General features: G+C 44.3%; 2 protein-coding genes across 2 annotated transcripts; both read right to left on the bottom strand.

The window, feature by feature from the left end:
• Positions 1-2413: 2413 nt before the first annotated feature.
• LOC136290237 (osteocalcin-like) lies at positions 2414-7097 on the bottom strand. The gene is made up of 4 exons (XM_066184612.1): positions 6856-7097; positions 6329-6364; positions 4423-4492; positions 2414-3214 (listed from the first exon to the last, which is right to left on the bottom strand). The coding sequence occupies exons 1-4, from the start codon at positions 6920-6922 to the stop codon at positions 3085-3087; spliced, it is 303 nt and encodes a 100-aa protein (XP_066040709.1). The 5' UTR covers positions 6923-7097; the 3' UTR covers positions 2414-3084.
• Positions 7098-10143: 3046 nt separating this feature from the next.
• MGP (matrix Gla protein) lies at positions 10144-16440 on the bottom strand. Its single transcript, XM_066183483.1, has 5 exons — positions 16335-16440; positions 13529-13675; positions 12706-12741; positions 11455-11530; positions 10144-10524 (listed from the first exon to the last, which is right to left on the bottom strand). The coding sequence occupies exons 2-5, from the start codon at positions 13587-13589 to the stop codon at positions 10386-10388; spliced, it is 312 nt and encodes a 103-aa protein (XP_066039580.1). The 5' UTR covers positions 13590-13675; positions 16335-16440; the 3' UTR covers positions 10144-10385.
• Positions 16441-17259: the final 819 nt, after the last annotated feature.

Here is a 17259-nt window from a genome sequence, read left to right as displayed (position 1 = left end):
CTTACACCACTGCGGTGGAACCTTGTCAGAGTGTTTACATTGGGCACAGGCAAAATGAGTGTGTAAATGCAGATTCTGTGCTGAGACAAACCTTTCTCTAGCAGCTGCTTTCTAGACACCCTTCCAAATATTGGCAGTGAGTTATCCACCCACAGAGCCCCGTGGCCTCTGATAATTCTTCTTTATGGAAAAAGAGCCAAGAACTGTCAAGGCTTTGGTTCTGACTACAGAAAAGGGAAGCCCATTTTCCATGGCCTGATAATGATGGGCTGGGTGAGGGAGGCACCTCCAGACAGAGTGATTCCCTGAGACAAGGGAATCACATTTGTGAAGCTGCTTGGATTCTGTGGACAGAGCATCTGCGAAATATTGCTGAGATAAGGTTGGAAGTGACTATCAAAGCAGTTGCTGCTGCTGACAGTATCTGCAGTCCCTGGTGACATGAGATGATGCCATGAAGTGCCATACAAAGTAATGGATGCAGTCAACCTACTTCTCCATCCTGGAATTTCTCTGTTGTCTTGGGCTGTATTTCAAAAGTGGTTGTTTGACTGCTGAAAGTGAATCCACGGGAGGGCTCACCAATTTATTCAGACACTACTCCACCTCTGTTTTTTGTAGAGATGAAACAGACCTAAACTGAGACAGGCTCCCGTGGGAACTTGGCAATCATGATAAATGCTCCCACTAAAATGACAATTCATCTGCATATAATCCATTCGTAAATTACGTCCCTGGTTTTCCCCTCCGACCTGTACATGAATATTTAGTGTGAAGGGAATTGGGAGGAAAGGAATTTAAATTTTCAAACGCTTCGGAAGCAACTCATTATTAAATACAACAAATACAACGGCCGTAAGATGGCAGCAGAGGATTTGTGGCGGTGCTTAGCGCTGCGTTAACCAGGCGAAAATCGAATTCCTCCATTTCAGCAGTAAATTTGTAACGTGATCTGGGTGCTCAGATCCCCAAAGGTCATAATGACTTCAGCCCATGAAGAGATCTGATGACACAGAACAGATGACATAATGGAGGCGTCCGGGTGTAACTATTTTTGCCTGAAAAAAAAATATTTACTGAAAAGGGGAGAAAAATAGAAAACTAACAGAAAAATGCAAATATAGACAGGAAACTTTTTGTGCTAACAAAACCATACATCAGCAAAAAACCCTCCTATTTTATTAGTGCACTGGACATTAGGATTCTGCTAATGTCTCTAGTATTTTCCAAGCAAAAATTTCACTGTTTTCAATAACGCACTCTGTTAATTTTTACTAGGTGGCCATCAGAGGAGAGTTTTACTGTGAGCAATGAAGCCCCATCACTTTATGTCAATAGAGAAACCAGGCACAGGTGTTTGAGCAAGACATGCAGAGAAGTTTATTAAGTGTCTTCTGCTTGGCCAAGATCAGCATCGCCGGTGCAAGCAGTAGCAGCTTGCCAAACAAAGCTCACACTGGCAGCTGTCTCCGCGGACTTATCCTTTGTCCTTACTTCAGGACAAGACTTTTCAGAGAAACGCTGATCTGTGTACATGGTGAGTCAGGTAAAGCCTGGCCCTCCTCTCCCTCAGTGTCACTGAGTGCTGAAACTATGACCTAAATTTCAATGTCATCATTTCTGAATCACACTGGGGCATGGAAGGGGAGAAGGAAGCCTCCTGCACTGGGTTCCTGCTCCTCAGGGTTCACAAACACAGGTTGTGTCTTCCAGGCATCTCTTTTACCACAGGTAAAAGTTGTACAGAGGAACAAAAAGAAGCAGCACACCAACTTGCTTTACATAAGCAGTATTTGTTGCATTTAGCAGCTGAGGGTGGTTGCACCAGCTTACATGCAACCAGAGAGATTTGGTCCCTGCCAGTTTCCTGAGCATCAGCAGTCCCTGTTCTCGGAGGTGTGATCTGCCATCCACCTCTCAGGGAAGGAAAGCTGACAGAGTATATTAGGAAGGTTATGCAGAAAGTTGCCAAGGTATAATATTAATACCGGAAGACAGAATGAAGTAGTGCAGAGGGAAGATAATATATATATATAAATAAACATAAATTTTTAATATGGATATGTTTAGCTACCAATTGTCATGAATAAACAAAATATTGCCCCAATTTCAATCCATCCTTGAACCAATTTTCTTTTTTTTTTTAATTTCAAAATGGTTTTTAGCTTTTTTTTTTTTTTTTACTTTTTAACTGTTTAGATACTTTTAGTTTCAAGCATAAATACAAAAGCAGCAGAGAAGAAGAGGTTCTTTTTTTGTTGTTGTTCTGCTGGATATTTTTAGTTTCACTAGAAGCTGGTTGAAAAAAAATTCAAAACAACAACAACAACAACAAGAAAAAAAGAATTTGAGGTCTTTTTATACAGCCACGAAATGCAGCATACAAATGCAAGGACTCATCTGAAAGGACTCCTTAAACACACCATTTGGGATTTATTTATTGTTGCTATACAGGCAAATTTTATGACAGAGTAATCAGAAGAGTGTACCAGAAGCTGATTGCTATCTATGCAAGAGTATTTGCACACTTCTATCTTTACAAAATGATCCTACTGTGATGCATATTTAACATGATTATGCTACATGAAAATACTGAACTTTCCCACTAATTGGACAGGGGGACAGGTGTTCTTCCTTCTTCACAGTGAGCATCCCAGGATCAGATCCATCACTTTTACACACATTGTGACATTCTTATTCCATAATAGTCCTGTATTTTGCAGAAGAGGATAAAAGATCTAGTGATGTTTCTAAGGCATGCAGTAATTTTCTAGAAACTAATCACCATTTTTCACCTATTGTGTGCTGGGGATTCAGGTAGAAGGAAGTAAGACAGAGTCTTCTAGTGAAGCTCAAAATACCACAAAAGATGTCTGAAGAGAGACTTTATTGATGAAAGGAAGAAAGTTAATGGAAGCTAAACAAGTGGGATAATCCCTGCCTTGGTGTTCCAGCTGGTTAGGGAGACAATGGAAGAAGATGCCAGTCCAGATGCTTTCCTTCCCTCCTTCCCGACCACAACCTTCTTTCTCCTGTGGGGTTTGGAGTGTTCCAAGCCAAATGAGTGGAGAGACCTTCCCATCCTCAGTACCTCCCAAAGAAGCGGTTGTAGGCCAAGGCAAATCCTACTTGGTCAGAAAGATAGTCACAGGGAGGGTAGTTTTCACAGCGCTCATGCATCTGCTCCATCGGACTTTTATAATACTCGAAGTACCTGGAGTGGACAAAGACAGAGATGCCATTCTCCAGTTTCAGCCAATGCAGTTGGAGACAGTTCACACACTTGACACTGACATGAAAGAAGTGATTCTCCAGGGTGACCCAACAGAGGACTGGTTGTGCTTAGTTAAACATCTGTTTACACAGGGATAGGCTACTTGGTCAATGCTGGGAAATAAGGGATTGAACCCACCTCAAATTAATTGCTCTTGAGTTTTTATCAGAAATGGGTACTACAGAAGCTGTAAGGATTTTGGTTTGGTTTTTTGTCTTCAATCTCATTCCCCAGCTACCCAGGAATTTTTTTGTTGTTGTTATTATTTATTTTATTATATATTTATTTTATTATTTCCTGCTTACCTTTATTTTTGCCCACTAGCCATTATTTTCCTTTAGCTTAAACACTGTTCTCTAATTATCCTCACTTCTGTTGTAGACAGGAGCACTATCCCCTTGTAGCTTTTTTTCTTTTCTTTTTTGCCATGCTAAGAAAGCCCAGATTTTTAGTCTCAGCTGTACACTTTTGATGTCATCATTCTCAGTTCCTCTTCTAGGTTTGGTTAATCTTTCCTGGAGACTGTACACACTACCACAGAAATCCCATCAGTATTTCATTAATTTTTACTTTATTTCTGTATTGGAAAGAGTAGCTTAAAAACCTCTTCCAGAAATATATGAAGGACATCCTTGCATTACCTGAAATTTCTCAAATAGCTAGGATTTCTCCAAATCTTTGTGTCTGCTTTCTGCACAAGTAAGTGTATGTTCTACAGTTTCAGAAAGAACAGCCAATCTGATCTAGCTTTATTTCTGCAACAAAGCTGTGTTTCCTTTGTGGGAAACCAGAGTCAATGGCCAAGGCTCCATCATTCTTATTGTCCTAAAAATTGATTCTGATGACCCAGTAGGTTGGAGCAACTTCTAATTTGTATCCCGCTGTCTTCATGGCTAGCACAGTGAGTGCTGTCTTTCTCCATGGTGGGAATGCTAGAGTCTAGCTATGAGCCTTTAAATGGGTTTTAATGAATAAAGAACCATTTTTTTCCATCACTGGATGTCTCCTACAGACGTTTTCCTTCAATACATGAAGGTATTAACATAGCTGTACAACAAAATAATGCTTTGTTGTGTCCTATGGCATTCCCACCCCCTCTTCAGAACAGGCCCAGATTCCATCTCTCAGCCCAGCTCCTGAGTTGTTACCATTCATAAGGGCTGGATCTCTTCTTCCTCTTCACAAAGGCATTGGCAACTTCCTTTTTAATCTTTATGCCTGCCAAGAGAGAATACAGCAGGTTAGAGATGCAGCACTGAAACACACAGACCAGTCTAACCTCTGAAAATCAGAATCTACTTTCTTCACAAATGACTGCCACAAGTGATCCTAATGGTCCATTCATCTCTCCCCATTCTACTGTCCACTCAAAACTCCTTCCTCACTGCAGCCTTCACATCTCCATGAAGCAAGGGCTTTTTCTGTCATAAACTCCATTTCCTTATCACACAGCATAATCTGAGTCTGCAGCAAATGTGTAAAAGGAATAAAATATGAATGAGATGAAAATTAGGAGAATGACACCCCCTCTCCCTCGCCTACTTAATTTTAGAGTCTTGGCTTCCTTTTTGTGTCTTGACTCAGACTGAGAATGATGTGGGATATCAACCAGAAGACCTTAAAGCACCTCCAATGAGCCATGAGCCATAGGCAGCACAAAGAAATACCAATGCTCACATGTATAGAGTTTTGTGAAAGTGAAGAGTATAAAATAGTGACAGTAAACATCACCCAGTGAGAAATACACCCAAGATGTGCAAAGATCCCAGCATTCAGGACCTAGAGAACATAAGAAGTGTTTCAGCCATGAGAGCATTTGCTCCCGCTCTCCACTAACACATCATGTCTGCACAGTTGCTTCTTTGCTCCCTTGATTTGTCATTGTGCAAACACCATGGTGCTGTGAACAATCCCACAAAGAGCAGGTACAGCCACTTCCCAGCCCCAGCCAGGACTCGGCACAGCACAGCCTTGCTCTATGGGATGGTCCCACAACAGCAAAGGTGTGCACAGGCGCCAGCACAGCAGCAACACAGACAGCTGCACACCAATATACATTTCAGCGTGGAAACTGGCAAATTGTTGCTGTCCCTGGGGAAAAAAAGATACTAATACCTCTGCCTGTGGGGAGATGGTGGGGTTTGTCCCTTCCCTCACCATCATGGAGTGTTTGGCTGTGTTTCTCTTTGGAGGTGAGAGGTATCCCATTTCTAGCAAACTGAGGTTAATCTGGATCAAAATATAATCTGGTTAATGAGTTGTCAGAAACTACCACCTTCCTCTGAACAGTCTTCACATCTTTTTTTTCTGTTTCCCAATCTGTGTTTGTATTGGCTCACTGGAAAAATACCAGCTTTCATGCTTCTCAGCAGCAATGTTATCCTTTAAAGTGTGAGAAAGGAAGGACATGAGAGAACAAAAACTATTTTCCATACAGATTTCTGCCAGGATCAGCTTGCTGCAAAAGCTGTGAACAACCCGAGGTGTGCAAATCCCAGCATCCCAAGAGACCTGACAGGAGGGACTGCAGCCCTCAGGAGCAGTCAAGGAAGCCCCTCTCTTTCAGTTTCCTTTTTGCAGGATTTGGCAGGGATGTCACAACCCATTGATGTGGGCAGCTTCTGCTCTCAGAACAGCCTGGGGATGCAGCAGTCACTCTGGGCAGGTCTCTGGTCAGAAGCCAGGTCAGAGCAGGGAGACTACACCAACACAACCCTGTTTCACAGAAGGCAGATGCATCCAGCTGCTAACACCCTGCATCACTTATGCCTTGCCAGGGCACTTCTCAGCCTCTGGCAGCAGCACACCCCAAGCGATGCTAGCCTTGCTGGTGCAGGGACACTGGCTGCCCTCATGTCACCTGCTCACCCGTGAAGGGCTCTGATTGCTGCACATGCTCCTGCACCTCAGCGACTGCAGACTTAGGGAGTGTAAAGGGAAGAGTTAGAGAGGGACTCAGCATGGTTCTTGTTCAGCCCTTGAACCTATCAAAGCTAAGAAAGAAGCCAGATGCAGGAGAATGGAGCTGAGCATCAGTCAGAATGATATACTCACTGTCAGCGCTGAGAGATCCTGAGGGTTCTTTGGGGTCTGGAAGATAGACAGACAGTCTGCTTGTGAATCCTTCTATGCTTGTGAGTCATCCTCCTCTGTAACTGAATCCCACCACTGACTGGCCAGATCCAGCTGCCCCCACTTACATAGATGATCTGTTTCTCACAAAAATGGTTTTAATAACACCCACCATTTAGAGAGACAAAATGATAAACCAGTTGAAATCTTAAACATATTAAAATGTTCAAATTCTCTTCTGCAATTCAATATGCAACTGAGGTGGGGGTGAGTGGGTGTTGACTAGTGGAAGAAAATGCCCAGCAAAAGATGGGAGTCTCTGTTCCCAAGCCCTCTCTCATTCATGAGTCTCTCTCTAACAGAGATCTGAAGACATGCAACGACTGGCGGTGGTGCATCTCCTCCCCCCCTCCAAATCTCTGTGTCTCTCCCAGACTGGAGGGAGGCTGACAGCAAGCTGCAGGGCTCAGCAGCGCCCTGAGAGCCTTCCTGGGAAGATGTCCCCTTACCTTTCTCACAACAGCAGAGTGCTGCCAGGGCCAGAGTCACAATCAGCAGTGCCAGCACACTCCTCATGTCTTCTTTGGCTGCACTAGTCTCCCTAACCTCAGAGCTTTCCTGGAGGTTATTGAAGTTCTCCGGGGCTTGTTTTTGGGCAGCAGTTTATATCCTGTGATTTCTTGGAGAGACCAGGGATCTGGCTTTTGTTCCTGCGTCTGCGCTCCAAAACAAAACCCGTCCTTAGGGCCAGGAGATACTGGGTCCTGGCAGTCATTTTGGCACCCATGTCATGACTCGGGGCATTTCCAGAAGATTTTATCTGAGGTTTTGAATGGGGCTGTTGAAGAAAAACAACTGGATTTAAAAGAAATCATTTTTCTTAAAAACTTGAAAGTCATTCAGTCATTCTGGAAAGCCGGGGGAGAGACCAACACACACTAAAGTAGAGCAATTCTTTTCACATAATGGGACTCTCTCACACAGAGTTTCTCAAATGAGACTGAACACAATGGTGACCTTTTTCTCCACCCGACCTTGACTCATTACCCTGAGGGTAAAGAAACCTGTAAATCAATTTGCATAGGGCAAACACAATAGTTTTTCAGACAGTTTCACCAAATCACTTGGGAGAGATGAGATTTTTATACTTTTAGGAAATTTGGAAGTTAGTTTGAGGGAAGATCTTTATATTTTTCTCCTGGAAATCTTCATAAATTAGAAGCTTTATTTTGGCTTCTCTTGCCCAAAAGTCAAATAAACATATAGACTCCAAAAGTATTTCATTCTTCAGGATCTGAGTGGCTAAAGTTATTTGGTACAACAAGAGCCTCGCATGGGCTGTGTGTCAATAACCCCACACTTCCCAAACCCACTGTCCAAGTTACCAAAGGCATGTCCCACAAACAGCATAAGGAACCACAGAATCACAGAATAAGCTGAGTTGGAAGGGACCCATCAAGTCCAGCTCCTGACCCTCCACAGGACACCTCAGGAGTCTCATCTTGTGCCTGAGTGCTTTGTCCAAATGCTTCTTGAGCTCTGTTAGGCTGGTGCTGAGACCACTTCCCTGTGGAACCTGTCCCAGTGCCCAGTCACCCTCTGGGTGAAGAGCCTTTTCCTGATATCAAACCTAAACCTCCCCTGACACAGTTCCAGGTGTACTATCACTGATCACCAGAGAGGAGAGATTGGTGCTGCCCCTCCACTGCCCCTTAGGAGAATGTTGTACACTGCAATGAGGTCTTCTCCTGGCTGAATAGACCGAGTTTGGGGTAGTTGCTGCCCCTTTTTTTTTTTTTTTTTTTTTTTTTTTTTAAATCATGTGTGCTCATTCTTTCTGGTAGCAGAGACTTAATCTTCCTCCACCTCATATCCAGTCCTCCTCAGACCCATGTGCAGGGTTACAGAAGTAAAGTTTAGGAGGCTCCCAAGGAAAATCAGAGCCATTAGGGATTTTTCCAGTTTTTAGAAACACTGTCTTTCAGTTTAAAGAATTTTCAGGATTAAAATAAACCCCAACTTTTGTCCCTGTTAACTTTTCTACAGTCCAGGAAAGCTGAATATACATACTAATGACATCCAGCAAAAGGTCTTGTATATATATTATTACAGCAAAACAGAAACAGTAAAAAAATAAATAAATATCTAAAAATAATAGGTATTCCAGGAAAGTTATGCTTCCAGATGAATTCTTGAAATAATGTAAATATATAAATGTGCAGTTCTAGTAATCCAAACAGTTTTATTTATCCTCCCACCTTTTCCCAAGCATTCTAACCAGCATGTAGTCTCTTAAATCTGTTTGGTTGTTGCTTACACTAATGAAATCCCACAGAAATCTCTGGTATTAATCATTATTTATACTAGTTAACTGGGGATTGGAATCACTGGATATTTCTGGACACAGACCCAAACAGCACTAGACTTTGTGCCTTCTGTTGTGGTGGTGCACAGTGCCAAGTCAAACCCAGACACTGCAGACTAGTCGATTTTAACATATGTGAGTTTGCTCCGGTTGGTGATGACAAGATTTACCTACTTGAGAACATAGAGAACAAGTGTGTGTGAATACACCTATATCTCTTTTTTCCTTAAAATTATTTCTCTCTTGCTTTTTCCTCTGGACAAAACTTTAGCAACTGTCAGGGTGGAGTTTCCTATCAGAAGTGTTTTCAATAAATAAATCACATTCCTTTCCAAAATTCGGTTTCAAAGCTGGCAAAACTTTAAAGCATGTTTTGGAAGGAGATGTATGTTTCTAATGGGCCAGGTAGATTTGGCTCCAGGCTTAATTTCACAGATTAGTCAACAATTTGATACTTTATAGGTCATAGACTTTGATTGCATGCCTTGAATCTTTCCACCTTCTGTAATTTGCAGGTGCCTGTGTAAGCCTGGAGATGCGAATGTTGAAACCATCTGTCTTGAGCTGAGATAGATGTTATGTCTCCTACACAAACTACACCAAGGGCTGTCCCAGCTGCTGTGGCTGCTGTCAAGCCCAGAGCAGCATTGAATTCTTGGACATGCCAGCACTGGTGCCTTTTGGCCTGTGGACAGGCCCCGGTGATGATGAGCAGAATGCAGCCATGCTCATTCCTCAGAGGACCAGGAGGTGCTCAGTAGCTTGAGCAGAGTCAACCCACATTTTAATTTCAAACGGTTTGTGAACAGTAAAATGAAATTGTTCTATGTAAACAAAATTGGGCCTGACCCCAAACACTGGATTTCTTTTTTCTGTCAATTTACCACCAAGAGCCTCCCTCCAGCTTTGATTTCTGCAGCTTTCAAGTGCTACCAGAGAAGCTTCAAGTGGAAGGGTTTTGAAAAGGGATAGTAAAAGGCAACACAAGTTAAGTCTGAATGACACAGTCCTTTCTAAAGGAGCACCTAACGTCAGGACCTGATGGCAGCTGGATAAAGAAGAGGTAATTTACAGTTTTTTTCTGTCACCAAGTCTCACCCTAACTTTGTTTTAAGATTAAATAAAATCTTCTGGATTTTGTCTCCCCAAATGAGGAAAGATTTGATTTTCAAAAAGTGCATCTGCATTCTGAATACTGCACTGTTTTTAGATGTCTTAAGACTGGGAGCTGAAACTGTCTGGTGACCTCTGAAAGAAGCCACTTGTAGAACCTGGAACAAGAACATTATAGACTCTTCTAGAGCCATATGCTTGCAAGGTAATGATGTTTTTCCCCCCTAACCTGCAACAGAACATATGATAAACAAATTCAGTTCCTTCATGGAAAATTGCACACCCCCCTTCCAAAATACTGTGAGTCATGAGACAATAGTATCAAACCAGCAATTTATTTGTAGGAAACACCCACATCCTGAACTCTCTGTGATCTCTGCAACATCAGCTCAGTGCTAATTAACACAGTGTAGGAATACATGGCTACATGGGAGAGAAGCAGCAGGCAGGATAACATACAGGGATGCAAGCAACTGAGTATGTTTCAGAGCCATTGCGATTTTGGGGAGGATACCCTGGGCTCCGGGCCCCAGGGTGGGAAGGGTGGGAACAGGTCATCCTTTACTTAGTCCTCCTCCTCCCAAAATAGTGCTTGTAAGCAGCAGCGTAGCCATGGCGAAAAGCATACATTTCACAAGGGTAGTAGTCCTCGCAGAGCTCCCTCTGATGCTCCTGGGGTGCCTTACTTCGCTCCCTGATCCTGTAATGGTAGGAGAAAAGAGGAGTAAGTGCTGTCATCTTAAATATCTGTCTGCAGCCCTTTCCTGTCATGAAACTCCCCACTGGGATTAAGGATCCACCATCAGAGTCCATCACCCAGCTACAGAGTTCTTACCATGCCAGCTCCTGTGTTTACCACACCCGGGGAGTGACATGACTACAGCAGGAATGTTTTGCCTCCTCAGGCAACCTTTTATTTAGGGCCTAAGTAAGGTGGTGGGGAGAGGGGAATGGCTCCTGCCACAATTTGAGGAAGGGTCGCCCCTTTGCAGCCTTCCCTGGCCTGCTCTCTTCAGCTCTTCAGCTCTTCTGATCTTTCCTAAACATATACATAGAAAAAAGACCTGAAATATTCTGTAAAGGGGTCACTTCGTACTGAGAAGAAGGTTTCCCTTGTGCCTCACTAAGAGATGATTTCTGTGCTTCAGTCTTTATTTTCACAAGCTTTGAATAAAGCATGAAATTGGTTATATCCATATTTTATAAATGAGGCAAGGAGGCCCTCAGATGGTCCTTTGATTTAGAAAATATCATGCAAGTCCTTCATGAGATCTGAGGACAAGAATAAGATCTCAAACTAGTCTGTCTTTTGGCCCATTCCTCACTCATTCTCTCTCCTTCTGTTGGTGCTTCCTTCAGAAAAATTAATCAGTCTTCTCAGTATGCGACATGTGTCCAAATCAAAGGACCTGCTCTCTGTTTATCTGCATTCTTGCTTTTCCTGGGACTGGGGACTTAAATTGTACCTCACATTAGAAGAAGGACTGAGGCTTCTCAAAATTCACCATGGCTGCCACTCCTGCTACCAGCCTGTGCTTGGCAAGGAGGAATCTCTTCCCACTCTCAGCCTCAGCTGAGGCCATGACATCTCTTCCCACTCTCACCCTCACGTCCTGAGGCCATGACATACCTCTCCTGAGTGATGGCTCTTAGTCTCGTGTCAGCCTGTATGAAGTCATTGGCCCTTCGCCTGTTAAGGAAGGGATCTGAGAAGGCAAGAGGTTATTCAGAACGGTTTTTCCAATGCCAGATTTCAACAAAAGCTAGCTTCCTCCTTTATAACAGCCTCCTTATCTGCCTTCCCATGTACAGTGAAATCCAGGATCTTTTAATATTCCCTCCTGTCCCCTGGCTGGTTCATGTACAGGCTCTCTCAGTGGCTAGTGCAGCCTGTACAGAATGCCCATGCTGTTCTTGTTCTGCTCTTATTCAAATCACTCAGGGGAATGTTATTGTGATTTTGCTGCCACAGACCCTCTGAGTGAGTGGAACATGGCCCAGGAGAGGCAGGCACCAAGCTACAGAGACCATGGGACATCTGAGCACTCTCAGAAGAACTACAAGAATTGTGAAATTGTGCACAGGAAGGAAGGGCCTGAGTAAGTCTCTCTGCCTCCAAGGTTAAACAGTCATTGAGGAGTCTGTGTGGCAGTTTTGGACTGAGGGGCCTGAAAGTCCCTTCTGACTTTTTTGAGAAACATCACAGTCCTGTTGCAGAGTTCAGGAGTCTGTGGATGTCACTGATAGTGGCTTCCACATGTGCCTTTGTGTTGCTGACTATCTGCTTTGTTCTTCTTCCAGATGTCCTAATTTCTTTTTATTTTTGATTCACCTGTTCTCTAATATCTCCAGGATATTGCTTGCTCCAGAGTGAGACTCTCCACCCTTTTCATGCTTTTCCTGTGACACTCTCTCTTCCTCTTCCAGCCAAAGGATCCCTCCTATTCACACACCCTGCCTGCTTCCAAGGTGCTTAGAGTAAGGCTCTCCTTGCTCTTGGGGGAGAATGAATCCTGTACATGGCTTCTAGAGTACCTCTTTCCATGCTCATCCCAGAGTTTTTTGAGCAATGTCCTTTTCTAGTGTCAGTTAACCTGGTTTTGGTACAGGTAACAGAGACCTGAGCTCTGTTCTCAATTTTTTTTTTTCCCAATTCTCATTATATTCTATGCAAAACAGTGGTATGAACTCATGCCAAAACACGTGAAGTCTTCTTTTAACTCTCTCCCTTTTCATGCTGAAACTCCATCACTCTGTAAATTCAATTTCCCTGGGCTCAGTGATTCTATCTATTTTATCCCTAGTGGGAGCATGAGTAAATGATCTTGGACATGTCCGTAGCACTCTTCAAATTCAATAACACAGTAAAGCAGTGTCTTACTGAGGTACTCGTGGGACTCCATGCTCTCATGGGACTCTGTGGAAAGAAAGAATGAAACATGTATTATGACACTCTATTGATGGGATTCAGTATTTCATCTACCACAGATCAACAGAGCACACACAGAAATCAGAGAAGCTGGGTTTTAAGGCACATGTTTAAAAGGAAGAGAAAGGGATCAGTGGTGTGACCTAGAATTTATATGAGGAGTTTCAAGTGCTCAGGAGTTTAATACAGAGCTACCTGGTGATTTAGTCAGTGCTTTCAGACTCATGCTTGGTCATCCAGCTTGATTCTCCAGCACAGTTCCTCACCTTCTGCACCTGACACTACAGTGGATATGATACCAGTTTACCTTCAAAGCTTGCATGTGTTCTTAGAGGATAGATTATAACTGTGAAGTGCACTTGACTCTTGCATGAAGCAGCACCTTAATTCCACCAATATGGAACTGTGTGCCTCACAGGAAAAAGGGGATGATATTACAAGAGGAAAAAGGGAAATCTTCCAATTAGCAAGGAATAATTAAGAATTAGCACTCTTATCATAGTCCAGACAACAAAGGGACAAAAAGAGGAGCAGTCTTATAAGGTGAGCTGGAACAGAGAGGAAGGGGTTGAAGCATCCTGGACAGTGAATTCCGATGACTAGAGATAAGAGCTCCGGATCAGGGCTAGGAGGATCTGGCACAAGGGAAGGAAAGCAAGCAAGAGATCAAGTTAACGGCAAAGAAGACAGAAAGTCAAATAACAAACATCTGAACAGACCCATAAATGTCTGCAGGTTTGCAGTTTTCATTTACACAGTAATAAAGGTCACCTACCATAGCAAGTGGCAGCAATCACCAAGGCAGCCAGGAGTGTAAGGATGAGGAGAGTGCGCATTGTGCCAGCGCAGGGAGGAATCTCTCACTCTGTCTTTCTGTGTTTTGCTCTCTTCTCACTGAGGATAGCTGCAGATCCTGGGCTGGCTGCAAAATTAGCAGTGGAATGTTTATTATGAAAACAGAGCTAGGAGGGAGCCCGAAAGAGGCTGGGCAAGGTGACAGCTAGCTGGTACACACTCTTCTTGGAGCTATTACAAAACATCCTCTATTAGCAGACTGGGTTAGGTTTTGGGAAGGAAGGGGCATGCCCCCTTCCTGTCATAGTTCAGGGCTGGGGGACACAATCCAGAGGCAAACATGTCACTAGCACTCCACACTCAGAAAAGCTGGCCTAGGCAAGTGGAAGGAATTTCATGGGCTGCCAGGGGCCCAAAGGCAGAGGTGTGTGTTGATCCCAAATATAAATGTTTGTTTTTCTGACTTTTCCTCTGATCTGCTTCATTTGCTCTCATCATACCCTGCCTGGATACAACCAGCCCAAACTCTTCTGTCAGCTTTGCTGATGGAGACACAGAGCATGAGGCTCCAAACATTCCTGTCCCACTCAGTCCCCCTCTCTTCAGCTTGCTTCTGTTGCAATGCCAGCCTGCCAGCTATCAGAGGAGGAATACCACCCTGCTGCTCCATTTCATCCTCTACTTCATTGCCTCAGGAGTGACAAGCAGCAACCTGAAAGAATCCCTCTGCTGCTGGGATCATGGTTTTTATAATGAAATAACAGCAGCACCCAGAACTCTTCGAAGGCTCTCACTGTGGTGCTGACCCTACACTCCTCTCGCAGCCCAAAGGACAACATCTTTGTGGAGTTAGAGGAAAACATTTCCCCCTCTGGTCTAGCACTAGTCTAGTCCTGGTCACTGGTCTAGTCCTTGCCTCACTAGGCACCGAGGTCACATTTCAATGTAAGACTTTTCATCTGGGATGAATCTTCAAGGCCAGCAGTCTCAGGGAGAATTACCTTGCCTTTTAACACCTGCAAGAGCTTAATTGGATCCAATATCATGGGCAGCAGAGAGGGACAAAACATTGGGTATTCCGCTCTCCAACTCTTGGATCAGTAGAAAGCAGTGAAAGAGAAAAGTATTTACAGAGATGGCTATCCCTGGTGGGTGAAAAGGGAAGAGTTTGCTAGAGGTAAGGTAGGGAGGGAGGGTGGGTACCCACTGCCTGCCAGCCCTCCCCTAGTGGCAGTGATGGGGCTGGGACCCCATGCACTCCCTGGGGATGAATCTAGGGCACAGGAACCATTCTTGTCTCATCCAAGCTGTGACTTGGACTGCCTGTTTTGTCTCTGTGTATATGCAGGTATCAGGATTTCTCACTGACACAATGCAAAGTGAATGCCCTCTGGGTGCAGACCATTCTCCCCAAACTACTTTGCTGTTGTCACTGCTATCACCTTCAGAGGCCAAACCAGGAAGCTGCACTGAGGGTAACACAGCCAAGAACTAAAGGGACATTTAGCCAGAGCCTAACACTTCATCAGTGAGGAGTGAAATTCATTGGAAAAAGATTACTCTGGGATTTGCAATTTATCCATTCAATACCAAACTCACAACCCTTTCCTGAAGCCTCCTGCCTCAGGAAGAAAAACTGACCAGGGACTTCAGCTTCAGATGAAAGAGAAAGAATTGCTCTTCATCTCCATTATCCCAAGCCATGTGGAGAACAGCTCATCCTGTACCATAAAGCTGCCCCCATACACATCCACTTCTTGCCTGTTCAGTGCTTAGCCTGAAATGAGGAGGAGAATTTGGGAAAAAGCCATAAGTTAGTTTACTCTAGACACAAGGTCAAAGGCGACCTGAGACTTTGCTGCTGCTGCTGCTCTGTGCCCTGCCACGACAGTCTCTTTAAAGGAAATTCTCTGCACTGAGATCCTTTTAATTTCTTTGAACTTAGAAGTTTTGGACTTATTGTTGAATGTGGATTTCATAGGTTTCCCAAATGTCTTGTACAGTAGCTGCTAAGAAAGGAAAACATGAGGGAGAGGCTGGAGGACAGACCCCAGTGGGAAAGCAGTGGGGCCTAGAAAGGAAGGTGCTAGGTGTACTTTGGAATGATAGTGAGGCTGCCCAGTGGGAAACTCCAACATGCTTTTGAGCCAAACCCTCTTTATTTGTCTTCACTCAGGGCAGTGCTCCCTAGAAGACTCTGCTCCCATTTCAGAGGATTTTAATCCCAGAATGCCTGGAGCATACCCTGCCATCAACCACAGGAGAACAGCCACAAACACCACCTTAACCCAAATGTTTCATTTTTCACCACAGAGGCAATACATTTTTCAAGGGATGAATAAACACACCAGCTACACAGCCCTATACCAACAAATCTCCTTCAGGGAATGCTTCATCTTGCAAAAGTGCTCCTTTCTACTCCCCCTGCACTCCATACTTTCCCAGCTCACATCTCCCCTACTCAACAAACTGTGAGCTGCCCTAGGGGTAACATACCACGCAGCACAGTGAGCCAAATCCTTCTGCTTTCTTGCATCATCCACTGGTTAGAAATAGAGACAGGAGCTAAGAAAAATCTGCACATGCCAGGGAAATTTCTGTAGACTTACAAATGAAGGAGGGATCAGAAAAGCAGCCCTGATGTGTCTGTTGCTGGAGTGGAAAATCACAACACTATACATGCTGTAACAAACACTCCTAACATTTTACAGCGCTGAAGCACCAGCAAGGCAATAAGAATAATAAGCAGCTGTCCAGGAAAAGCAAGGCAGTCCCTGCATACTCACTAAGCTGTCTGCCAGTCTGCAGCTCTTGTCTCAGGGGGCAGCTGTCCCGGCGTCTTGGACCCTGGACCGAAGAAGAGGGACCTTTTATTTATTAGCATCGATCAGTGACTCCTCCCCTCTCCCACTCTTGATCCACCCCCAGGCTACCATCAGAGTCACTTTCTGCCCACAGCCAGGAAGCCAGCAACATCAAAGAACTGAGCCAAAAGGGAGAGAGCCAGAGCCCACACCAGCAGCTAGTGGGGACACAGCCACCTCCAGGTTCCCTATCTGTGCCTGGGAGCAATGAGTGGACAGAGATATGAGAACAAGCTCCATTCTCCTTCTTTGCTGCAAGAATCCTCCCACCTTTCACCCCCTCCATTTCTGGCTGTGCTTTATCTCAAGCTAGCCAGGGCACCTGCTCTTCCACAGGGAGCAGTAGGCAAGGAGCCTTCTCCCATCTCATTTCATGCTGCTTTTACAACTGATCCCCCCTCTTAATGGCAGGCTAATATACAACTGAAAACTCACATAACTAAGGTGTCAGCTCTGAAACACCCCAAAGTGACACATTCTATGAGGCAAAGAGTTGGCTTACACAAACTAAAATCCCTGAGATGCACCCTCTGCTCTCATCAGACTCACGGCAGTGCTGGGCAGCCCAGGACATGTGACTGCTAGACTGGGCTTTGGGCTTCTGGCCCAAAACGAGAGCATATCCATGGAGATAAAGAACAACCACTGTTTGGACAAAGAAGAGTGAGCAGTTCCTGTCCAAAGTTTTATCTTTATCTTCTAAAGTGCTCTATTAGTCTGGGGAAGGTTCAGACTTCACTGTGGCAATGAGGCACCATGTTACCTATGTCCTTGTACAAGCAGCAGCTGGTCCTCAGAGCCTGAGAGCAGCAATTTTGTGCTGTCCTCGAGGCAAAGGGCACGTGAT

Source organism: Chamaea fasciata, unplaced genomic scaffold, assembly GCF_029207755.1.
Source record: "Chamaea fasciata isolate MVZ Bird 193981 ecotype frontalis unplaced genomic scaffold, bChaFas1.0.hap1 SCAF_5, whole genome shotgun sequence".
NCBI lineage: Eukaryota > Metazoa > Chordata > Aves > Passeriformes > Sylviidae > Chamaea > Chamaea fasciata.
This window is presented reverse-complemented; position numbering and strand designations above follow the sequence as displayed.

Bases quoted from the DNA above. Each gene is read 5' to 3' on its own strand.
- LOC136290237 (XM_066184612.1), bottom strand. From the start codon at position 6,922: ATGAGGAGTGTGCTGGCACTGCTGATTGTGACTCTGGCCCTGGCAGCA. The intron at 6,365-6,855 runs GTAAGGGGACAT...TCTATCTTCCAG, and splicing joins ACTCTGCTGTTGTGAGAAAG to ACCCCAAAGAACCCTCAGGA. The intron at 3,215-4,422 runs GTAACAACTCAG...TGTCCACTCCAG, and splicing joins AGATCCAGCCCTTATGAATG to GTACTTCGAGTATTATAAAA.
- MGP (XM_066183483.1), bottom strand. From the start codon at position 13,589: ATGCGCACTCTCCTCATCCTTACACTCCTGGCTGCCTTGGTGATTGCT. The intron at 12,742-13,528 runs GTAGGTGACCTT...TTCTTTCCACAG, and splicing joins GATTGCTGCCACTTGCTATG to AGTCCCATGAGAGCATGGAG. The intron at 11,531-12,705 runs GTAAGACACTGC...TTGCCTTCTCAG, and splicing joins GGAGTCCCACGAGTACCTCA to ATCCCTTCCTTAACAGGCGA.